The following is a 24,634-nucleotide window of genomic DNA, read 5'->3' as shown; positions in this document are numbered from 1 at the left end:
CAATAGATTAGATTTGGAAGCGAATTATGCAGAGAGCCCAAATCTGTTCTTTCTGTATTTTATGTCTCTGTAAAGAAACAGTCTAAAAACTCTGTGCCTGAGCCAAATGGGGGGCTCATCTTGCTCATATGGTCTCTGACATGCAGTCGATGGACACTAGAAGGGTATGACTGAAGATTTAGGGCTATTAGCCCTTGTGGAAGAAATACTAGTGGCTTCAGGGGCCCCCTTTTAGGGATGCTGTGCTTCTATTGATTCATATTACCCATCCTATCCCACCACCCTGAATCCACTAAAACCACTTCCTGGACAGCTTCATAGGCTGGTCCCAAGTGTACACAGAATTTTTTTTCAAAGATTTTATTTATTTATAAAGTAGGCAGAGAGGTAGGTGGTGGGTGCGGGAGGAGCAGGCTCTCTGCTGAGCAGGGAACCTGATGCAGGGCTCAATCCCAGGACCCTGAGATCATGATCTGAGCTGAAGGCAGAGGCTTAACCCACTGAGCCACCCAGGCGTCCCTGTACACAGAATTCTTGATAAGCCCTAACAAAGTCATCTGGACCAATATACCAAAACCACTGGGTGTTTCAACTCGGGAAAAATCATGGCAGTTGCATGGTCTCACAGTGTACCATAGGAATAGCCCCTAATACCACCACTATTGGGATCATCAATTAGTTCTAGTCAGCAATGGAGCCCTGATCTCTGAGGACCTTCCCAAGGATCTGCCAACAGTAGTCCTGTACATAGTCCTAGGTATCTACTTCCATAGCAGTCACCAGCAGGAGATCAAGCCTGAGAAAGCAAGATCTGGAGAGTGAATTCCAGAAGTCAGTTGGGAGAGGGAGTAGCTACCGAGCCTGCAAGTAGCTACCGGGCTCATGCAGGCATTGAAGTCAGGAAATGTGATGGTTCAAAACCACCCTGGGGAGCTCAAGGGATGGAAAGAAAAGCCTAAACCAGAAAGTCTGTAAGTGTTGGAGGGATAGTGCAGGATCAAAAAAACGGGATGATCTGGGTGACAGGGACTGGCAGCCATCCCAGGAGACCGGGTAGGGGCACTTCAAACCAGCAGAAAGGAAGAAGCCAGAACTTTCCATCAGCCTTTATGTACTCTAGGGACTGGCCTGGAGAAAACTAAAAGCACCTGCCTGGGGAGCAAAGGTCCCAAGTCAAAGAGCAGTATCTGATGCTTGATTCCCCTGAGTCATTGCTTAGTCAACCACATCACCATGACCTGCTCCAACAGTTTCCTTATGCTAAGTCTAGCCTTTCCCCCCCTCCCTTTGGCCATGATCGGAGTTTCTGGATTCTGTTATAAACCCACATGGATGGATAGCCCCTTTGAAGAATCTTGTCCTTTATGTACAAAGGTCAGTTTGCAAAACAGCTCATCAAGCCTTTGTTCTGGTAAACACTGATTAACTATGTCTGAGCGATGCCTGACACGCTGCTAGCTGTTGGTTCTGGGACTCAAGGTTCAGACCAGTATATGGCAGAATGAAGGGAAGGGCAAGGTGACCTGTATCAATACTGGTTTGGTGTATTAGTTTCTTAATTAGCTGGCATAACAAAGAACCACAGACCAAGTGGCTTAAACAACAGAAATTTATTTTCTTATGGTTCTGGAGGCTAAGTCCCAAATCAAGGTGTTGGTAGGATTTGTTCCTTCTGAAGGTGATGGGGAAGGATATGTTTCAGGCTTCTCTCCTAGCTTCTGGAGGTTTCTTGGCAGTCTTTGGCAATTTTGGCTTGGAGACACACCACGTTGTTCTCTGCCTTCATCTTCTCATGGGATGCATGTGTGTCTCTATGTCCAAATTTCCCCTTTGTATAAGGACATCAGACATAATGGATTAGGGGCCCATCCTACTCCAATCTAACCTCCTCATAACTATGTCTATAATGAGCCTACTGCCAAATAAGGTCATATTCTGAGGTAGTGGAAGTTAGGATTTCAACCACAAATTTGGCAGCAGACACAATTCAGTCTTTCACACCAGTCCTCTGACATACCCAAATTCATATCTTTCTCGTGTGCAAAATATATTTATGCCATACCGACACCCACAATGTCTTAATTATTCCAGTATCAACTCTAAGTCCAAAATCTCATCTAAATGTCAGTCCGAAGTCCCACATGTCAACATTTGACTCATGCAAGTCACTTGTGGGTGAGACCTGGAGTCTTGGGGCAGAATTCCTCTCCATCTGTCAAGCTGCAAGATCAGACAGGTTATCTGCTTCAGTAGTGAAACAAGCATAGGATAGACATTCCCATTCCAAAAGGGGAAGATCAGAAGGAAAAAGGGGGTCATGAATCCCAAGCAAATCTAAAATCTAGCAGGACAGATTCCATCAGATTTTTAAGGTTCGATAATGATCTTGTTTGGCCTGTTGCTGTCTGTTTAGGCTCAACCTGGGCTGGTGGTTTCAACTCTTCCACCCCTGGGCAGTGGTTGTACCCTATGGAACTGAAGAGTAGCAGACCCCAGTGTTATTGTTCCCTTTACTTGAATGATAACACAGCCCTCCACAGCTGGATAGCTCTATTAGTACATTTTCCGCCTCTAGAATCCTAGAAGTCTGACAGTGTTCCTTCGTTTAGTCCTGTCTCTGTCCCCTTCAGTCTTAGCATTTCTGCTAAGAGGGTTGGTCAGATTAAGTCATATACTCAATCTCCTTAGTAAATCTGCTCTTGAGCTTTGCTGGTGGATTTTTCATTTTCACTATTGTGCTTTTCTAGGATTTGTTTTCCTTTTTAAAATTTGATCTCTTTATTGATGTTCTCTATTTGATGTGAACTCATACTTTATTTTTTATTAAAGATTTTTATTTATTTATCTGACAGACAGAGGCCACAAGCAGGCAGAGAGGCAGGCAGAGAGAGAAGGAGGGGAAGCAGGCTCTGCTGAGCAGAGAGCCTGATGCGGGGCTTGATTCCACGACCCTGGAATCATGACCCGAGCTGAAGGCAGAGGCTTTAACTCACTGAGCCACCCAGGTGCCCCTCATTCTCATACTTTAGATCTCAGACATGGCTTCCTTTCGTTCTTTGGACATATTTATAATAGTCAATTTGAAGTCTTTCTCTGCTAAGTCCAATGTCTGTGCTTGCATGGGTACAGTTCCTGTTGACTGTTCCTCCCCACCCCCACCCTGTATATGGTCCCATGCTTTCTCACAATTTTTTTGTTGAAAACTGGTCACTTTAAATAATGCAACTCTGGAAATAAGATTTTTCTTCCTTACCCTGCCAGAATTTGTTGTTGTTTGTCCTGTTTAGTTTCCTTAACTAATTCTTATGAAATCTGTATTTTTTTTTTGTCCTATGTGGCCACAGAAGTCTCTGCTTGGTTGGTCAGCTATTGATTGGACAGAGATTTCCTTAAGGGCCTGGAATCAATAAGTCACTCAGCTTTTTCTGAAAGACTTCATGGTGGGAGGGAAGGTATGTCCCTAACACGGCAATAGGCAGTTGACAATTCTACTTCACCTTTTTTTCCTTCTTGCCCAGAGTCTGAAGTTTAGCCTGGGTAAGAGAATATGACCTTCTCATGTCTGTCGTGAGCATGTGCACAGCCCTAACCATGCGTACAGCGTTCTAGATTGCCAGGAATACATTAAAAATATCAAAGATCTCTAAGGGTATCTTCTTCCCCAAAATCTTAAAAGTTTTTGTTTAGCTTATTATGTGCCCCAACTGTTATCATCCCTTAGGCAACTCCGATGTTAAACAGTTGCTGCTGATTATTTTAGCTAACTCCAGTAAGTCCGGTCCAATAAAGACAAGCCCTGTGAATCGCTTGGCATTTTGGCTAAGATCAAGTATAAAGACCAGCCCTGTTAATGGGGTTTTCTAGAGAACTGCAGGCAGGTCAAATAATGACAATTCTCTAGGGACTGAAATTGGTAATCCAGGGGCTAATGGGACTAGTAATCACAACTGCAACTTTTTACCCAGGCCTTTTTGATTTACCTTTAAATTCCCCTGACTCTCCCATCTTGGGGAGGCAAATTTGAGGCTTGTCCTCCCGTCTCTTCATTTGGCTTCATCTTGCGTAATCCCTTTCCTTGTTGAACAGTCAGTATCTCAGTGATTGCCTGTCCTGTTTATTGGGAAGTCAGACTTGGGTTTGGTTCCAGGATGAGATGTTTGGGAGAGTTTTGAACACATTCTCTTCCCTCCAGCAGTTAGGAGGCTGCTGATTTTTTTGTAGTTAACCATGTTTGTGAGGTTATTAGTATTCTAGGCTATAGCAGATGCCAGGAGGAAATTAATCTATCAAAAAACTTCATGTTCTTACTGAGATTTAGCCATTTTTCTTAAATAAATGTTCCTTGGATTGTTGCAAGACTGGTTAATTTCAGAGTTATAAAGTTGGTTTTAACAATATTTTGCCATGGGGACACCTGGGTGCCTCAGTTGTTTGGGCATCTGCCTTCGGCTCAGGTCATAATCCCAGGGTCCTGGGATCCAGGCCCACATCAGGCTCCCTGCTCAGTGGGAGCCTGCTTCATGCTCTCTTTTCACTCTCTCTCTCTGTCTTTCTCTCAAATAAATAAAGTCTTAAAAAAATATATTTTGCCATTGATTTCATGGGGTTATCAATTTCCAGAGCTCTTTGTCATTGCCACTGATGCCCAGGCTGTTTTACATTTTATTTTTAATTTCTAAAATTTCTTTCTTATTTGCAGGATATGTTTTTTAAATGTTTTAAATTCAGGGATGCCTGGGTGGCTCAGTCAGTTAAGCATCTAACTCTTGATTTTGGCTCAAGTTATGATCTCAGGTGGTGGGACTGAATCCCACATCAGACTCCCTGCTGGGCATGGGGCCTGCTTGGAATTTTCTCTCTCCCTTCCTCCTCCTCTCTCTCCCTCTCTAAAGGGGAAAGGGAGGAAAAAAAAGAATAAAAATAAAAATATATTTTAAATTCATAAAACTTTGTAAAGTTATTTGAAGTTCAAGAAGAGCATTTTCAATTTACACTCACCTCCTGAGTCAAGTCTAGGAATTAGGACTCTTCTGCTTATCTACTCTAACCCTTAAAAAGTTCTTTTCTTGCTGCAAAGAAACTAAGACACTTCTGGGGATATTTCTCTCCTTTTGAACATTTCTCTTCTACTAGAAACTCCTCTCTCCTTTATTCTGGTATTCCTCGGTGTACTAATCAATAATCAATCTGGAACAAAATCACCAGCCTGTGTGTATGTCTGGGATCTCTTGCTGAGGGGCCAGCAAGGTCAGAAAAGAATTCTTGTTTGTAGAACTTTGCAGCTCTAAGTTGCCATCTCCCTAACCTTTGATGTGTCTCCTAGTCAATGAGGACACTGAAGATGATGATGACTGTGGGCTGATGCCCAGTGTGGAGGAAATCCCTGAGGATGTGGCCTCCTTAGCCACAAAAAGAGAGAACAGCCTTCATCGAACACTCAGTCGCAGGTTGGTCATCTCGTCAGCCGGCAGCCCTCGGCACATCCAGATTTCCACTGGATCATTCTCTTTCTCTCTGTGGGCTTTTCCCAGGGGAGTGGACTCCGGGATACTCTCAGCCCTTCCTTTGTTTCTTTGAATGGAGTGGGGGCTGGGGGGTGGCAGATTTCCCCCAGAGCACTTCAATGTAAGCAGAGCGACTGTGACACGTGCTTGCTTCTTGACCTTGGGGTGCACTTATGTGCTCAAGAACGCATCCCCCCCCCCCGATTTCTCAGTTCTAGGTCCAATAGCAGGCATCGGAAATCCCTAAGAAACTCTCTGAAAACTCGGAATGTGAATACCCTGAAGGAGGAAGAAGAAACAGTGAAAGGACAAAAACTAATTAAGAAGGAATTCATACAAACTGGAAAGGTGGGCACCATAATAAAAAGTTCCATTTCAGGTGATACAAGGCTTGGGATCTGAACATTGTAAAGTTTGATCATTTGACTATCTGTCTACAGGAGGGATAAGTCTTGTGTGCTTTGCAAATCATTAAATTTATCATTGAAATGTTGGTAGAGGCTTTGGGCTTTCTATCAAATCATATTTCCAAGAATGACAGGTTTCCCGTGTATATCCTCCTAGCACATTTCATGAATGATTCCATTCTGATATGGGGAGAGAACAATAAAACTGCTTTGAGATGCAAGTCTTGGACCCAGAGAACACTAATAAATCAATCTCAGAGCACACGATTCAAATTAGTAAAGCTTAAGACCTTAAACCTAAGACCTTGTTTTCTTGTTTATTTGTTTTTGTTTTGTTTTGTTTTTTAAGATTTTATTTATTTATTTGACAGCCTGAGATCACAAGTAGGCAGAGAGGCAGGCAGAGAGAGAGGAGGAAACAGGCTCCCTGCTGAGCAGAGAGCCCGATGCGGGGCTTGATCCCAGGACCCTGGGATCATGACCTGAGCCAAGGCAGAGGCTTTAACCCACTGAGCCACCCAGGCGCCCCTAAGACCTTGGTTTTAACTTAAGTCCAAATTAATAATTTAACTTGTTTTAAGTTAAAACATTAAGTTTTTTAACTTTAAGTCCAAATTTAAATCCAAATTAATAAGTCCAAATTAATAATCCAAGGTCTACAGTATAAACCCCATCCCATTCTGGGGTGTGAGTGTGTGTGTGTGTGTGTGTTGTTGTTGTCGTTGTCGTTCCACTCTGTTTTTGTCTTTCTCCCTTGATAGCATCTAGAAGCTCATTAATGATGTGATGTTATGGGGCACCCGGGTGGCTCAGTGGTTTAAGCCTCTGCCTTCAGCTCGGGTCATGGTCTCAGGGTCCTGGGATCGAGCCCCTCATCGGGCTCTCTGCTCTGCAGGGAGCCTGCCTCCCCCCCTCTCTCTGCCTGTCTCTCTGCCTACTTGTGATCTCTGATAAATGAATAAAATCTTTTAAAAAAATAATACATAATGTGATGTTATTTCCCCTGCACTGTATTTCAGCATTGATTATGATCCTGGCCCAATGCAGAAATAGACCACAGATGACCAAACCTTGCTACCTGCTATCCACTTTTCCAGGGGAGGCCACTCCTCCTTGTGATTGGTATTCTAGGTAATTCCTCACCAAATGCCATTAGGATTTCTAACACTGAGGATGGGGCTTTTCAGGTGAAGTTCTCCATCTACCTCAAGTACCTAGGAGCAATAGGATGGTATTCGATATTCTTCATCATCTTGGCCTATGTGATCAATTCTGTGGCTTATATTGGATCCAACCTCTGGCTCAGTGCTTGGACCAATGACTCTAAAACCTATAATGGCACTGACTATCCAGCGTCTCAGAGAAACCTGAGAATTGGCGTCTATGCAGCTCTGGGATGCGTGCAAGGTACGTCTGATGGCAATGACAGCCATCTCTTAGAGAATCTGTCTCGTCTGTGTACTTTGCCTAGACTCAGGGCAAAAAAAAAAAATGCCCTTGTGTCCTTGGCACAAGTCCTGCGGATCCTGCTGACTAAATGGTTTTGTTTCTAGGTGCATTTGTGCTCATAGCAAATCTCTGGAGTGCCCATGGTTCTACTCACGCATCAAACATCCTTCATAGGCAACTGCTAAGCAGTATCCTTCGAGCACCCATGAGTTTCTTTGACACAACGCCCACAGGCCGGATTGTGAACAGGTTTGCTGGGGTAAGTACCTGAATGGCTGTGTGATGTGTTTGTTTGTTGAGGGTGTTTCCACTCTGACAGGGACAGAATTCTCCCACGGCCCGAGGCAACGCCATGCTGGTACAGTTCCTCCATCCACTTAGCATGCACATGCTTCCTGCATACCCTGGATGAGGTCCCAAGGATCCTGGAGACACAGAGACAAAAAGCTCTGGCCCTTTAAGGTGCTCACCATCTAGTGAGGGAAACAACCAAGGAAATAAGAGGAGTATGACGGAAGACAGTAAAACCAGTGACAGCGATGTGTGTAGATTGGTGTTCTGGGAACACAAAACAGTGACAGAGAACAGCAGTAGTAGCTCAGCCTGGGTGACAGGGCGGGAAATGACAGAAAACATGAGACTTAGGTCCTAGAAGGAACTTTCTTAGCCATGGAGATGGTGGAGCCAGGGGTTGGCGGTAGAAACAAAATGAGAAGGAATATTCTGCTGAGGGGGAAACACAAGTAAAAGCACGATCACTGGCTAGAATGGTGAATAAAAGGGAAAACAGGAAAACCCTTTGTTTGGTTTATGTTCTGTTCCTGCTTCTATCTTTGCTACTTTAAGAATAAACTGGGTCTGAACTGTGGAAGAGAGCCACATATAATTTAATTTAATTTAATTTTTAAAAGAATTTTATTTATTTGACAGAGCGAGAGAGGGAACACAGGCAGGGAGAGTGGGAGAGGGAGAAGCAGGCTTCCTACTGTGCAGGGAGCCCTATGTAGGGGCTTGATCCCAGCCAAAGGCAGATGCTTACTGACTGAGCCACACGGGAGCCCCAAATTTTAATAAGGTTCTAAAACCTGGTCTCTACATACTGCAGATCCTGGAGCCCTTGGCATTCACTCATTCCAAAGCACTTCTCGAGCACCCAAGAGGAACACTGGAACGCTCACTAAACGTTAAATTGTAGATGGCTCTCTTCCAAGGGCCAAACCCAACTCCTTCATTCTCAGTGCATAGGAGATAGTAATTTCAGAAACAGAGGAAGAAAGCGAGGAATTCTGAGTAACAGTCAACTGTCATCAGCACAGTTTAAGTCCTCTGTTATTAGAAGAGGGAGCACGTTTTTCAAAATGTCTGAGCAGCTACGGGCCCTTCCTGGTTTCATCTTGGAGCAGACAGAAGAAAGGCCAGCCCACAGCCAGGTTCTGGGGACACAGTGCCTGCTTCAAAAGTGGGCACATTGATTGGTCTGCATTTATCACTTTCCTCTAGGACAAAATTGGTGAGCATGAGGTCATTGGGGACCACTTCAATAGGTTTTCTGCTCTTCAACAGAACCTAAAATAGCACACAATTTTAGATGGGAAGATTCTCATGGGAATCTTGCAAAAATTGCACACCCTTTTCTTATGTTGCAAAATATACATAATTTCTGAAAAAAGAACGCAGAACTCTTACTGTGAGTTAGTAAGGCAACTGTTCTATTTTGCTCACTGCTTTTGCATGAAAAAGGAAGCTCGTGTTTGATTACATGGTGAGGTATAGGGGAAGGTGGCCCATGCCTATAAAGGAAAGTTTGATTTAGAATCCTCTAGGATTGATAGCTGAGCCCCTAAGAAGAGGTGAAGGGAAAGGGTGGAAGAAAGAAAGCTGGAGAATCTGTGCCAAGTAGGGGTAAAAAGTAATCTACATAGAACTCATAGCCTGTGAGGATTTCTTTTTTTCTGCCAATCCTGGACATAAAGTTATTTGCATCCTGCTTTGACTTTGGGAAGGTAAATTAGACTCAGGAGTCATTCAGGACTCTCTTGGGAAACTTACCCTTATCAGATTGGGACACTCCAGAGATAATTTGAATTTGCCTTGATAATCACATATTACTAATTGTAGAATCAGCATAATCTAAGAAATAATCAGTCAGGGAAACCCAAAGTGTAAGTCAGGCTTCCTTGTACAGTATACTAAACCATTATCCATTCATCCACCCGTCCATTTGCTCATTTATTCAGCATGACATGAAGGCAATATGGCAGCAAGACCCATTTTTTCACCTCTGGGTTACTCTGTTAGAACACTGGTCAGGCAAGGGTCACATTCAAACTCCTCCTCCCTCTCCCCTTGAGGCTCTGTGCTCGGTGGAGAAAACAACTTCCTAGGTAGAGGATGGTTCTTTAGTCAAGTGGGGGTGACCAGGCTTGTTGACTGGAGCCTTCATACGAATTGAATGCTGGTTATGTGCCAGGCTCTGTTTAGGCACTCAATGGAATTAGGCCCCTTGTATTGTTAGATTAATTGAATTGGCTTGGTTATAGGAGGATTTACCTGTAAAGCTCTATTAGCTTTAAATTAGGCCATTACATTGGTTTAATAAATTCAAAAACCTTTACCAAGTCTATTGAAAAAGGTGAAGGGTGACTTCCATGTCTGTTTGGAGGGGTTTAGAAAGATGAAGAAATTACAGAAATGAGATTGGCTATTGGGAGGAGCACAACAGTATATTGCAAATGAATATCATGAAATGATTAAACAAAGGAGACACTGAGAACCCAGAATCAAACAAATTCTCTGCTGGAATCAGGAAGAAGGAAAATGGGGCAGGAATCCATTAGTATACCATTCTTCTAATTCTGTGTTCCTAGGATATTTCCACAGTGGATGACACCCTTCCCTTATCCTTGCGCAGCTGGATATTGTGCTTCCTGGGAATAATCAGCACCCTTGTCATGATCTGCACGGCCACTCCAATCTTCGTCGTGGTCATCATTCCTCTTGGCATCATTTATGTGTCTGTTCAGGTAGGTTTGGAAACAGCTAGGTCTCCTCTCTACTTATGAAAGCCCAGTTTCTTTCCTGAGAATCTTCTGTTTTGTCTATTGCTAGTCACTTAGTCCCATCCAGCATCTTTGTCACTTAGTCCTATATTGATATACCAAGGAGCTGTAGGCCACTGTCTAGAGCTCAAACATCAATACCAATTGGTATATGGTTCAGAGAAAATCTCACCTTAGCTGCTGCCCCCCAGAAGCTTATATGGGGCAGATTTATGTTTGGATCCAAGACTACCTTGAGGTAGTCAAGCCATCCAGAGGTTGGCTCTGGATGATCTTGAAGTTCAGTAAGATCTCCCATAATGGTTAAGTCATTGGTTGCTTCTAGAAGGGTTATATACTATGGCTGCTTCCTTGATTGGCTTAGGCTTATCTGCTGGGAGATGTATCTTGGCAAGAGCTAGATCTCTTCTCACTTCAGGGTAGTTCTAGTTTCACTGCGATGCCTATGAATGATGGGATGTCTGTAGGCTCAATGGCAGTATGTTCTTGAGGGAACTGGTGGCTTGAAAGCCAATTCTCAGGAAAAAAAAAAAAAAAAAGAAGGGACTCCATTCCCATATTAAAAACTGATGAGGGGAGGCAAGCTGTGGAGAGAATTCCTTAGGATGATCTATTCGCCTTGGGAAAACAATTCTAAAAAACTTTCATTCAAGGGCAGCCCTGTCACCTGTGGTAAGGTGATACCCCCTGGTATTTGTGTTAAGTTCCTCAGGTACATTGTTACCTCAATGACCGCCTCTCAGCCAATAAAGAAGCAGGATATTTAAGGAAATTTCCAGGTATAACATTTTGAATTCTGACACTCAAATGCCCATCCCTTTCCTGGTTTCAACAAATCTCCACAGAATCTCGTAGCACCACTGAACCTCTTCCCACTGAACCTCATCCTTCAACCCTTGTGTCTCAAAATCCAACTGTACACTTTTAGTTCTAGTTCTTAGACTCTTGACACTCCACACATTTCCAGAACTATCTCTCTCTTCACAAACCATTAAAGTACAGTGTGGTCACTTACCTGACTGTTCAATTTTTATCTAAACCTCAGAATGCCTTTCTCTGGCCATTTCCTGCTCCTCTCCACTTTCTATGCCCCTTGTATCCCAGCTACAATTTACAAAATCCATTTGGAGACCATTTTTCTAGCTGCTACAAAAACTGTCACTTGGACAGTGTATGCAGATTCTTGGGAGAATATGGATTAGGCTGACAAAATTCCTCATGTGGTTATAATCTCACCTTCATTGTCTTCTGTTCTCCACCAACCTCTTCCTTTGTGCCTCTCTCTTCATTCCTCTAACCAGAGGGGATGCTGGAGGCTTCTGTCCTGTTCAAATATGGGCAGTGCCCATGAAGGTGAAAGGCCACCGAGGAAGAGGTATTCCATATGCAACATGATTATGTGACTGACTCTTTACTTTTGGGGTCCAGATATTTTATGTGGCCACTTCCCGCCAGCTGAAACGCCTGGACTCTGTCACCAGGTCCCCAATCTACTCTCACTTCAGTGAGACAGTGTCAGGTTTGTCCGTCATCCGTGCCTTTGAGCACCAGCAGCGATTTCTGCAACACAATGAGAGGCAGATTGACACCAACCAGAAATGTGTCTTCTCCTGGATTGTCTCCAACAGGTGAGGCTGCCCCTGTGTATTTACTGAAATATACACTTTAAGCTTCCACGTGTTTGATATTAGCTATGGGAGGGGAGGGGTAGCCAGTGATGTGAATTTCACTGTGGCCAAACATGGCTGTCCCATAAGTAGAAGAAAGTATGAGCTTCAGGGTCAGAGACGGAGTCCCTGTGCATACTTTGCTATTTACCAAGCTAGGTAAAATGCCTTGACCTTCAAAGGAAAATCTCAGTTCTTGTTTTTACAATGACTAGAACATAACCTATATCATAAGTCAAATGACCTCTATAAGCATTTGATATCCCAGGCACCAAACAAGCGGGGTGAGCTGGGCATTCGTAGCTGGCATCCCTGAGAAGTGGATGTGAGATTCTCCACAGGCAGGACACTCTTTGTAGGGTGGCAAAAGAAGCTTGCTCGCTTGGTAAAGCATGTCACTCAACCTTGGGGTTTTGAGTTTGAGCCCCATGTTGGGGGTACAGTTTACTTAAAAAAAAAAAAAGTGAATTCCCAAACTCCACTCTAGGCTCCCTGAATCAATCTCCTGGGAAAGAGTCCCAGAATTTTCTTGCATGAATTTTGTATTTTTAATAATTACCTCAGACCATTCTTCTGCTTTGGCAAGTATGAGAGACCCTGAATCACAGGATTCTCTTCATGTAGCCAACTTCCCTAGTACCTTTAAAATGCCATTTATTTTCTAAAACCTAACTTTAAAAGACTTCAGGAACATATGATATAGTCAGATTGAGACATTTGTAAGAACACAGCCCAACCAACTCAATCCCTCCCCATGTTCCATGGACATGTAGGTTGCTGGTTAAGGTAAGGAGGTGAATGTCAGTGACACTTTTTCTCTGGTTCTGTTGCCCTACAGGTGGCTTGCAATTCGTCTGGAGCTGATTGGGAACCTGATTGTCTTCTTTTCATCCCTGATGATGGTTATTTATAAAGATAACCTCCGTGGAGACACTGTGGGCTTTGTTTTGTCCAATGCGCTTAATGTGAGTATGAAGGTTGGGAGTTAAATTAATGCACTTATTCTCAAACTGAGTCTAGAGTATACTGTGGAGTTTGTGTTCTTGATTCCTTTCTAGATCCAGAGGGACTAGGGAACTGAAGTTCAAGCCCTGGCTCTGTCTCTTACTAATTGTGTGACCTATCGACATGTTCCTTACCCTTTCTGAGTGGGTACCAGTGTCATCTGGAAAAATGGACAAAAATTTTGTTGCCCTTGGGAGTTAAGAAAGCAGTGTGAGGGGTGCCTGGGGGGCACAGTGGGCTAAGCATCCAACTCTTGGTTTCGGCTCAGGTTGTGATCTCAGGGTTGTGAGATAGAGCTCTGTGCTGGGCTCTGTGCTGCTCAGCATGGAGTCTGCTTGGGATTCTCTCACCCTCTGCCTCTCCCCCTACACTCGTGCACATACTCTCCCTCCCACTGTCTCCCTCTAAATAAATCTTAAAAGAAGACAGCAATTCAATATGACTTAATCTGATAGTTCCCTGCCTCTTTACCTCTTTGCCTGATTCTAGTCAAAAGAGAATAAATGAGAAATGAGTTTCTTTCCGTTTATTATTTTTTTTAAGAAGGCTCCACACCCAACGTGGGACTCAAACGCATGCCCCCCTTTTTTTAAAAAAATATTTTATTTATTTATTTGACAGACAGAGATCACAAGTAGGCAGGCAGGCAGAGAGAGGGGGGGAAGCAGAGCCCAATACCGGGCTTGATCCCAGGACCCTCAGACCATGACCCAAGCCGAAGGCAGAGGCTTTAACCTACTGAGGCACCTAGGCGCCCCTCAAACACATGCCCTTGAGATCAAGAGTCATATGCTTCACCAGCTGAGCCAGCCAGGTGCCCCCAGTTTCTTTTCCATAATAGTAACAAAGTCTTTTGAATATCTTTTTCTATTTTTGTTTTTCTTAAATCACAGAATAAATTCTAATAAAGAATGTAGTCCAGTAAACTATATAATGTATCCCCAGTATGACTAGGCAATACATTATTTCCTAGTGCCCAAGGTTGTGGCTGACACTACAATCTGTATTCACTAAAGGATACTCATTTTATGAGTCATTTGGCCATCTTTCACGATATTTTGGGAACATATTGGCTTACATAACTACCAGTCTATTCTGTATGGTGCTGTGCTCATTTGGAGTTGTTAAGGCCTAAGGCAATCATGGTGGGGCCCCAAAGAGAACTTTCTTATACACCAGAGTTATTCAGTTCCTTGCTCCACTGCTCCTTCATTACCCTCAACCCCATTTTTGGGCTCATTAACCTCGGGGAGATGGGGCAAAGACAACGGTTAGACTAAATGAAAACAAAAACATTCAGATATCAACAATTCATTTCACGTGGTTCTACCTAAACAAAGTGGTTACTCTTCTCTCCAACATCCTGTACTCTCCCTCTTTTCAACCACCATTTGCTCAAAAAAAACCCACAAAAAACAAAAAACCAACAACCCTGGTCTAAGTGTATGTGTGAAAGAAGTTTGCATCTAAGTAATCCACAGATTCCCCAGGCTCTAGACTGGCGCAGACTTGGACAAGCTCTTACTGCTGGTTACACGTATTTCTGCAGGCAGGAGTTTACTGGGGTAAAGAGGGTCCTTGTCAATGCTCCACCCCGAGCCTTGGGTTCTTGTTGAAAGCAGAGAGAAGAAGCAGCTTTTTGGAAAGTTTTCTCTTATGCTTTCCCCATTTATAGAACGCCACCCACTCTTCCTTCTACAGAGAACATTGGGCTTCCAGGCAGGAGATTGGAGTTCTGGTCCCCCTCTACCCCCTGCCAGCTTCTCCAACCCCAACTTAGCCCCAGCCGCTCTGGTCTCGTGTTGTCTTTCATGTGCCGTCACATGGTTGAGGTCTTACTTGTCTTCCAGACCATACTGGTCTCATTGCCTCCCCCAAGGAGGTGAGGACTGTCACTGACACTTTTCCCTGTTCTCTCAAAGAGCTCGGCAGAGTGCTAGTACGAAGTGGGCATCAGATTGACCTTATGGCTTGACTGAGCTGGTATCTAAGCCAGAGGTGATCTTTCGTTTTCTGGGTTTTTTTCTGTAGATCACACAGACCTTGAACTGGCTAGTGAGGATGACGTCAGAAATAGAGACCAACATTGTGGCTGTTGAAAGAATAAATGAGTACATAAAAGTGGAAAACGAGGTACGGAGGATTTAGAAGAACCCAGGGACAAGGCAAAAGAAAAACGTTCCCTTCCAGAGGGCATCTTTACCCTGTCTAGCGATTTTACGGGGAATCACAAAGGTTCTTCTGAAGTTTGCTTTGCTCTAATTCAACCCAATTTCTTGAAACTTAAAATAGGAAATGGTTTAGGGGGAGGTGAGGTCTTGGAATGCACCAAGTTAAAGGTGTCTTCATTCTGGAAGTCCACAGAGCAGCACTGTGGAATGGAGCTTCTTTGATTGAATAAGGCAGGAACCTTCTGGAAGTACTAGTCTAATTCATTCTAGTCCATACAGATGCCCACAGGCGGCTAGGACACTGCTATCCTCCTAGTCTGTGACACGAGACCTGTGGGGATTATTCAGTGAGTGGCCACCATGTAAAGCACTTCTCTTCCTGTCTCTTTGCCAGGCACCCTGGGTGACTGATAAGAGACCTCCCCCAGGATGGCCCAGCAAAGGGGAGATCCAGTTTAACAACTACCAAGTGCGGTACCGGCCGGAGCTGGATCTTGTACTGAGAGGGATCACTTGTGACATTAGGAGCATGGAGAAGGTATGTGGAGCTGAAGAAAGGCCTGAATGTGCGTCCTCGTGATCAGGACACAGTTGGACACGGGTGGAAAGCAGCTGGACTCTGCTTTCATTATTGGGCTGGAATGAGAGGGTCAGGGCAGTCTTCTGCCCTGGGAAGGTGCAGGGACACAGCTCCACCACCAGAGGGCAGGATATCAACAGAGGATCAAACCGACTTACCGGGGCTGGAAGGGTTTTCCGCTCAGCCCTTCCCGGTTTCCCTGAGGTGCGGGGCGGCAGCACCGTCTTCGCCTCTGGCTGATGGGGGCTCATTTCCTGTAAGGGCCATGTCTTGTGGAGGGGAAGTCAGGAAGCACCCAGCCTAGGGAAGGAACTGGTGAGGACAGCAATGTGGTCCCAGCAGAGAGAATGATTTAGTTCTCTGGTCTGCAAAGTCCTGCACCTTCCTGTGGTGCTCCTGTTCTCAAGGACTTGGGGTCTGATGTAAAAACATAGAAACGTTTAAAAAAAAAAAGTGTCTGGGTAAGGTTGCTGATGAGGTTCTCAAGTGATGTGAGACCTGACTTTCCCTTTTCCTCACTTCTAAACAAAGATTTAAAAAAAAAAAAAAACCTATAATGTCCAGTCATAATTGTAACAGTTGCTGATGTGTCCAACAGTCATTGTGGTTCTGAGCAACAGTAATTGAGAAAGTAGAATGAGAAGGCCTCTTTTTCTGACATCTGGGCACTTTTTTTCTCTCACCAAAACCAAAATATTGTAGAATATCTTTGAGAAGGAGGAGCCAATCACTGTCTCTTTCCACCTGGGGTTATGAATGGCCCAGGATAAAATCATCCCCCCGAAGAAGTACATGGTGAACTAATGTACAAAGGAAATGTATTTACAGATTGGTGTGGTCGGCAGGACAGGAGCTGGGAAGTCTTCCTTGACAAATGGCCTCTTCAGAATCCTTGAGGCTGCAGGTGGCCAGATCATCATTGATGGAGTAGATATTGCTTCCATTGGGCTCCATGACCTCCGAGAGAAGCTGACCATCATCCCCCAGGTGAGTTCTAGAACTTGTTTTGTACCAGCCGCAGGGGACAGATTTTATGCAGGAAACATATGCATCTGCTTCTTGATGTATATTCACTTAGCAGTGTCATTTCTGCAGGCTACCAAGGATATCTACGCCCGTTCCCTAAGACACATCCTTGCTAGAACTTAAAAATAACGCTGGCATTTTGTGGGGATAGGCTTGTGTGACTGCCAGCATCTAACCACTAGGTGGCAGGAAAACAACAGAAGTGAAATAGAGCAGATGATTATTTAGCATTTCTAGAGCCCATCCTGGGTTCACAAGACCATTGCAATCAACATTTGCAGTTTTGCTGCTGAAGCTTGAAACCATTAAGCTTTATACTCCCCATTTGCTATCGTTAAAAGACAGTGGAGGGAATTTGCTGCAGGTTTTTGCCAGCAAGTGGAACGCTTAGTGTGCATCAGCAAAAAAGTCTTCCCTTTGGCTTCCTCTGGACCCTCCCAAATAAGGTCTGCCTTGGAGGCTTCTTGGCCTGGGGGTGGGAGGTGGTATGTGGGTCCATTCTTCCTCTCTTCTTGTAGCCAAGTCTCTGGGGATGGTTTTGTCTTGTCCAATATTCACTCAGTTTGATGTAATCTTTTCTCCAGCTTCTTCAAAAAGCTTAATACATTCTTCCATGACTGTCCTGTCCCTTCCCCGGCCCACCCCTGATCCCTTCACTTCCATACCCTGAATTTTCATCTGAGGGTGTGGAACATTCCTCTTACCTTCTTAAGATATGCTGAGGTGAACTTGGAAATCCATAAATGAATCTCGCAGTGAAAAAACCGAGAGCTCCCCTTTATCTTGTGGAAGCCCCCTAGGCTTCACAAGAGCTTGACCACTACTGAGCTGTGCGTCTCGGGCCAGTCCTATCTGCCCTCTTCTAGCCACAAATAAAACCTGCTAGACCCTTTCTTGTCATGAGCTTCAATAGCCCCCCTCCTCCCTTGACTCACAGGATCCCATCCTGTTCTCTGGAACCCTGAGGATGAACCTAGACCCTTTTAACAACCACTCAGATGAGGAGATTTGGAAGGCCCTGGAGCTGGCTCACCTCAAATCCTTTGTATCTGGCCTGCAACTTGGGTTGTCTCATGAAGTGACAGAAGCTGGTGACAACCTTAGGTAATGTTTCATAACCCACTTCCCCCCACAGGCAGTGGGAGGAGGTGGGGGGAAGCACCCCTTTGTTCCTGGTGCTAATAGTATTCTGTGGGATCACAGAATTACTCCGGTCCTGGGTTGCCTTCCGAGTGGTAGACAGGGCATGGACCCTGAGCTGAGGAAGCTCCGAACAGAAGGGTGGCCCAGTAGCTCTGGCTTCCCTTGGGAACTTGTTACGAATGCAGACTCTGACACTAGACCGACTCATCAGAATGTACGTGTTAGCAAGAGTCCCAGGTGGTCTGTGTGTACATTACAGCTTGAGAAGCACTACCTAGAGCAGAGAGTCTTAGTCCCTAGAACCCCTTAGGGAAATATTTAAAAATCCCAATGCCCAGGTGGTGCCCCAGACCCACTGAATCGGGGCCCAGGTGACATCAGTGACATCAGTGTGTAGCCTTGATACAGAATGCCATCCCATTTGTTTTCCATCAGCAACGGATCTGGGAACTAGCAGGACGTAAGTGGGTCTTCAGGCCTATGCAAAAGACCCTTCAGTCCACAAATATGTACTGATCGTGTAGAAAATGTCGTGTAGCAGATAAGCAGCCATGAGGGGCTATGGAGCTCCTTTGGCCAGATATGACATGGGGGCCTTGACATGTCTGGTTTGTGAGAACACCACATCCGACCCTCTTTCTCTCTTCATGCTGGGGACACTTAAATGGCGCGACCAGGGCCTTGATTTCAGACCTGGGTTGGAGTGGTTGAAGCCTCCATTTCTCTGGTGAGTGATGGGAGGTGGGTCATGTGGAGAGAGACAGCAGCTGAAAGCCAGACTGGCACCTGGGCCCCAGCCTGCTCTAGGAAGCCCCCCAGGGCCAGGCAGGAGGGCATGCAACCGAACTCCAGTCTTGCCCTGTCTCTGTGCGGACACTACAGTAGAAAACTGGGAGTTCATCTTGGGTGACTTCTCATCTCCAGCAGAAATTTTCTTGTGGAGAATTACAGAACTTTAGCCCAGCCCCCCTCTGTTTAATATGTTCCCTAATGGCCACAGCAGGAAAGAGCAATTAGCGAATTCCCAAATATTTCCTCCACATCATTTCCCAAAGCTGCTTTATGTAAGTAAGAGGTCCAGCCTTCATTACTGGCTTTTAGCAAATTAAAGCGATTTGCATTTTACAAGCATATTCGATTTCCACATACATTGCATCTCACACCAAGACACCATGTTCATTAGATAGCTACGTCTCTAATCGAGGCAGAAGGGCTTGAACAAATAATTAGCCTTGAGACTAGAATTACACATTAAAATAATGAATGGATTTGCTGAGGCTGCTAAGAAATGCCACTGGGACATTCTGATGCGGCGTCAACCTATATTAATGGTGTTGGGTCAGACACGGCTGTGGTGAACTTGGAGACCTCCCATCCTATTTTGGAATTGCTGTTGATGTGCTGGGATATCACCTAGGGACCCAAAGAATGGTTCCCCGGCTACGGTTTTCCAAACTCATGAAACATGGAAATTGCCTGGGGGTATTTATTAAAAAATACATGCCCTGAGGCTCCTCCCCCTCGTGTTTGAGAAGAGCAGGACCCAGGCCTATGAATTTTTAAAATTAAGCACCTGCGGTAGGAGAGAGTTTGGAAAACCTCATCTTAGCCCCTTCTGTGAGGTGTTTGTTCTGGGGGAATTTAGGAGTTGGGGTTTCAAAAGTCGGATCTGGAATGTGACCTACCCCATACCACATTGGCCATGGCTCCCAGAGGCTCATGCTTACTTTGATCCCTTGGCTGCAGCGTAGGACAAAGGCAACTGCTGTGCCTGGCCCGGGCTCTGCTTCGGAAATCCAAGATTCTGATCATGGACGAGGCCACCGCTGCCGTGGATCTGGAGACTGATCGCCTCATCCAGACAACCATCCAAAAGGAGTTCTCCCACTGCACCACCATCACCATCGCTCACAGGCTGCACACCATCATGGACAGCGACAAGTGAGTGTGGGGACAGCTTGACAGACACCACTGGGCCCTTGAATGACAGAAATAGCATTAGTCATAAAATACCCCACAGCTGAAAGTCTAAACACCATCATTTTACTGATGAGGAAACCGAAGCTTCAAGGAATTTGTCCAAAATTATACACCAAGTGAGTGAAAGCCAGCAGGGTTAAGGGAATGGACTTGAGGGCAAAATGGGCAATTGTATATGATTATTAACGGAGTGTGAGGAGGTGAAGACCCTAGCCATGAGGGGCAGGTGTTAACCACAGATCTTCTCAACCACTGAACCATGATTAGACGCTTCCTGCTTTTTCCAGCTCTGGCATGGTACGTTAAAAATGGGGGTAATGTCCATAATCTTGGAACCTGTTTGGAGACAACAGGCTCCCTTAAACAAGGTCTATCTTTAAAAAAAAAAAAAAAACTTCTGTAAAGGGACGTCTACTGTATTCTTCTACTACTTGATTCTTTGGAACCCACCATTCTTTGGCCATATATATGGAACCAGCTGTCAATGCAGACAGCTGCCGTCCATTTGTTCTCACTGCTTTGTAGCCTTTCATGAATGAATACACCATGTCTTGGTCCTGATTGTTCATACAAATGCCAAGATGTAAAATGACTGCTGACACCTTTCTTTCTCCTTTGTTTCAGGATAATGGTCTTAGACAACGGGAAGATTGTAGAGTATAGCAGCCCTCAAGAACTGCTGAGAAAATCGGGTCCCTTTTATTTGATGGCCAAAGAGGCTGGCATTGAAAGTGTGGATAGTACATCACTCTGACAGTAGGTCCCACGGGTTGGGAAAGGACTGTAGGGATCATGTCTGATTTTTTGTAAGCGCAGTCACACAGAAGTGTGTAAAATGTACATTCTAAAGCAGGATCACATTCTATCCAACCACAGTAGAACCCCCAGACCCCGCTGTGATGATCCCATTTTGATTATATTTCCTTCCTACTTACCTTCCCAGAGATAACTCCTATCCTGAATTTTGTGATAATAATTTTCTCTTGCTTTTCACTTTAGTTTTACTGCTTGGTCTGTACCCTTAAACAAGGTGTATCTTTTTAAATTTATGTAAATGGCCTGACTCATACTTGACATATTCTTCTCTGGCTTTTGTTCAGTATTATTTTATTAACAATCCATCTGTGTCAATGCACACAGTGAGGCTGGTTCATTCCTGCAGCAAGGCAGGGTGTGAATATGCCACCATGTATCCATTGTCATGCTGCTCAGTAGGGTTATTGCTAGGGGTTTTCTCCCATTATGAACAATAGTGCCAGGAACATTCTGCTATATTACCCCTAAGATACGTGTTTAAGAGTTTCTTTAGGATGTAGTGTAGGAATATGGGTTAAGCACATGCTTATGTGCATCCACCCACTAGGTAACGCCAAACTGAGTGCCAATTCAATACACTTTTTATCAGTTTCCCTGGTTACTACTGAGATTTCTGCTGGTTCTTATTCATGGTGCTTTGTTTCCTTGTGTGCCTTGTGAATTATGACTGTGAGCTGCTCACTCCCAGCATTTTATCTGTGGGCATTCTTTGAAAGCTGAGCTCCCTGGGAAAGCGTTTGCCTGTCCCTTGGGGGCATTACCCAGAACTGATTTGAATTAAATTCTCTATTAGGGGTTTCAAACCATATAGTTAGTGGGACTTCAGACCATATCTGGCACAAGAACCAACTTGTGGTTTACAAATTCCAAAGGCGGTTTCCTCTCCTTACCATAGTGTCTAGCTGGAGATAGACACATTGCCTTGTTGACTCCTCCTGCAGGGTGCGGTTGATTTCTCGGTTATCTGTATTACTACAGATAAAGGCGTATATATCTTTGCGTCCAGGTTTATCAGAGGGTCTCCTGTTATACTCTTTATCTTGACAGGCATTGGCTTTATCTCTTGCCTTGGCATCCTGTATTGTCAACGAAGGTCAAAGTCTTCAGGCTTCAGAAGTCACCCTAAGCTTTGCCCCTTCTTATCTTCCAGGGTTTTGTGTGTGTGTGTCCCATTACTTTGGGTTCAGTATATTCTTTACTTCCATTTCAGTGATGAAATTATATTTTTCTTTATTCATCATGTTGACTGTTGAATGAGATGCTCAGAGACCGAAACGTCCTGTAGGAAGAGCAGAATAGCTGCGAGGCTGGGGGAGGAAGGGGTTTTTCCTATTCGCTTTGTTCAGCAGCATCACCCTGGCAGTGTTGTCTGCAGGGCAGGTTATAACCAGCAGCAGGGCAGACTTCAGTTTGTCCTGTGCTTCTGGAAGCAGGGTCATTGTGCTCCTCAGACACTAGCAGCGCGCCTTCTCAGAAGGCTGGGAGTTGGCTCTTTGAGGACCTCCTGTGTTTTGTGGGAATGCAGACCGCTCTCATTTTGTTCTCATAGACTTCCAGTGGCAGCTGCTTCTGGAAGGTGCTGGCTCTCTGAAACTTATTTTCCTTTGGTCCTTTCTTCAATGCCTGCTTAATTCTTTATATGGTTCTGTTAAAATAATATAAGGTTTCTGTCTCCTGACTAACCCAGCTGATAGAACCCTTGGAGATTATCAGGTTCAAGTCTCTTATTTTTCAGAAAAGCACATAACCTACAAAAGGTCAGAGTATCCAAAGTCAAAACATGGGTATTTCTGGCAGAGCCTGGACCAGAAATCAATTTGCTGATTTTTTTCCTTCAATGGCAAAGAGTTTTTGACCTACCTACTCCTACTGATGCAAATAAAGAGAAAGTAAAGGTCATTCTTTTCTCAGAAGTGATGACTAAGACAGGCAGTGAAGCTGGTGGAAACCAGAACCAGCCTGAATCTAAAACTTTGGTGATGACTCCTCCCATTTCAAATCTTATTGGCCCAGACCCTGGATAACTGAATCCCCACTCTGAACCACTTATAATATGATTGCTCTTTCCTACTTTTATTCCTGAAGGTCCCCTTCTTTCACTTGCCCTTGAAACATTAAGATATTCTTATATTTTGGTCCTTGACCTCTAGCCCTTTCCTCCCATCCAGTTTTGACATTCATATGTTCAACTGATACTCAGTTACTGCAGATACTCAGACCTGAATATTCTTCAGGCATCTGACCCTCAACTCACCCTACTTTGACAGATGCTTCTACTCCCTCCACTCAGAAGATTTTCCCTCTACTTACCTCCAGGGGTGACCTCATTGTCCATTCAGTCCTACAAAAGGAAAACCCTGGGCATCACTCTTCACTTTTTCTTTTCTTCTCAGATCGCATTGACCACCCAGCCCTTCCAGTTTTCGGTCTTTACCCCCATCCCTTTTGCTCTCAGATTCTCATAACATCTAAGGGCATAGATATCTGTGCATCCTGTGTTGTTTTCTTAAATATATCTCCCCATGTCTATTAGAGTGATCAGATATGCAAAACTGCCCAGGTTACTCTTACTTTCCAGAGTAAAGTTAGAATCCTGAGTATGGTATAACAGCTCCCCAGCATCTGGTCCAATCACATTTCTTCTAATTCCTGTTAAAGAAAGAGACAAGAAGCCCAAAACGGGGTCACTTATGCTAAGCCTCAAGCCACCAAGCGGAGACTTAATACTCACTTTTTAGTTTCAGCCCTTCCCAGGAATGGAATCTTAAACCAGTCAATCCTACTGAGGTAATCTGCCCAACAGACCCCTGTGTCCCCTAAAGGAAGGTGACCTGGCCACAACCATTCTACTTTTTGCTAGTATAATTTCTGTGTCCCATTCCCTTCTGCCTATAAAAAGTCTTTCCATTAATTAGATACATCAGCACCAGGGACACCAAGGCAGGGACATCTGGCAGTCACAGCTATGACCAACCTCCGTTGGTGGGGGTTCTGGCACCAGGGGCCAGGGATTTGGCCCGATACTGAGCATCCTTCCTGGGTTCAAAGACTCAAACCGGGCTATCTTCTTCTCCCAGAGAGTCAGTGAGCTAGCTGCTATCATTTGAAAACTTCCTTTCTGCTTAAGTTTTACCAGAATTGGGAACTATAGTTTACAACTCAAAATACTCCCCAGCTAATTTCTTATTACTCTATCACTTTGTCAGATAATTTTCTGTTTGGATCTCCCTCACTAAGCTGTGAGCCTCTTGAAAACAGTTTTTTCCAGGATTCAAAAAAATCTTCATAAATAAAGCACACATTTTCCCCAGTTGTGTAACAGTGCAGCAAAAGGGAAAGAAGCATAACTCCACGTTGGTACACTGGCACGAACAGGAGGAATAAACATAACGATCAAACCTTAATTTCTTGTGGGCTGGTTTTGTGTAAGCGCCTTTTGAAATGCTCTCTAGAGAAATTTGTTGCAGTTAGGTCCTAGGATGAGCACGTTTAATCACAAATACACATTGTTCATGACTTTACTAAAAAATTTGCGAACACTTCGTGAAAATATTGACATTTAAATCTTCAAATGGCTACAACTTAGTAAGCAGAACCATAGTTAGCTCTAAGTGTGCAGTCTTCCACATAGATACTAAACTGTTTTTGAAAGACTATGCTGCTGAACAGGAGAGAGCGGGAAAAAAAGTGAAAATAGACTAAGGCACCTCAGTGACACCATGAAGTATGATACCATTCACATTATAGGGACCCCAGAATGAGAGGACAGAATATCTATTTGAAGAGATAATAGCCAGAAGGTTGCTGAATCTGGAGAAGGGAACAAA

The 24,634-nt window shown here is 44.3% G+C and overlaps 1 protein-coding gene across 2 annotated transcripts in view; it reads left to right on the top strand.

The window, feature by feature from the left end:
- Nucleotides 1-24,211, top strand: part of ABCC2 (ATP binding cassette subfamily C member 2) — a 76,340-nt gene extending 52,129 nt beyond the window's left edge. The window contains exons 20-32 of one of the 2 annotated variants that reach the window (XM_004749506.2): nucleotides 5,324-5,447; nucleotides 5,717-5,852; nucleotides 7,099-7,318; nucleotides 7,465-7,619; nucleotides 10,228-10,383; nucleotides 11,848-12,047; nucleotides 12,925-13,051; nucleotides 15,123-15,224; nucleotides 15,657-15,800; nucleotides 16,671-16,829; nucleotides 17,806-17,972; nucleotides 19,758-19,952; nucleotides 20,616-24,211. In XM_004749506.2, coding sequence (XP_004749563.1) covers nucleotides 5,324-5,447; nucleotides 5,717-5,852; nucleotides 7,099-7,318; nucleotides 7,465-7,619; nucleotides 10,228-10,383; nucleotides 11,848-12,047; nucleotides 12,925-13,051; nucleotides 15,123-15,224; nucleotides 15,657-15,800; nucleotides 16,671-16,829; nucleotides 17,806-17,972; nucleotides 19,758-19,952; nucleotides 20,616-20,745 — 2,015 coding nt within the window. In that variant the 3' untranslated portion in view covers nucleotides 20,746-24,211. The remainder of the gene's footprint in view (nucleotides 1-5,323; nucleotides 5,448-5,716; nucleotides 5,853-7,098; nucleotides 7,319-7,464; nucleotides 7,620-10,227; nucleotides 10,384-11,847; nucleotides 12,048-12,924; nucleotides 13,052-15,122; nucleotides 15,225-15,656; nucleotides 15,801-16,670; nucleotides 16,830-17,805; nucleotides 17,973-19,757; nucleotides 19,953-20,615) is intronic. The other variant, XM_045068793.1, reaches the window with a different exon arrangement.
- Nucleotides 24,212-24,634: the final 423 nt, after the last annotated feature.

The sequence above is a fragment of the Mustela putorius genome, unplaced genomic scaffold (assembly GCF_011764305.1).
Source record: "Mustela putorius furo isolate JIRA1106 unplaced genomic scaffold, ASM1176430v1.1 tig00003909_pilon_pilon_pilon, whole genome shotgun sequence".
Lineage (NCBI taxonomy): Eukaryota > Metazoa > Chordata > Mammalia > Carnivora > Mustelidae > Mustela > Mustela putorius.
This window is presented reverse-complemented; position numbering and strand designations above follow the sequence as displayed.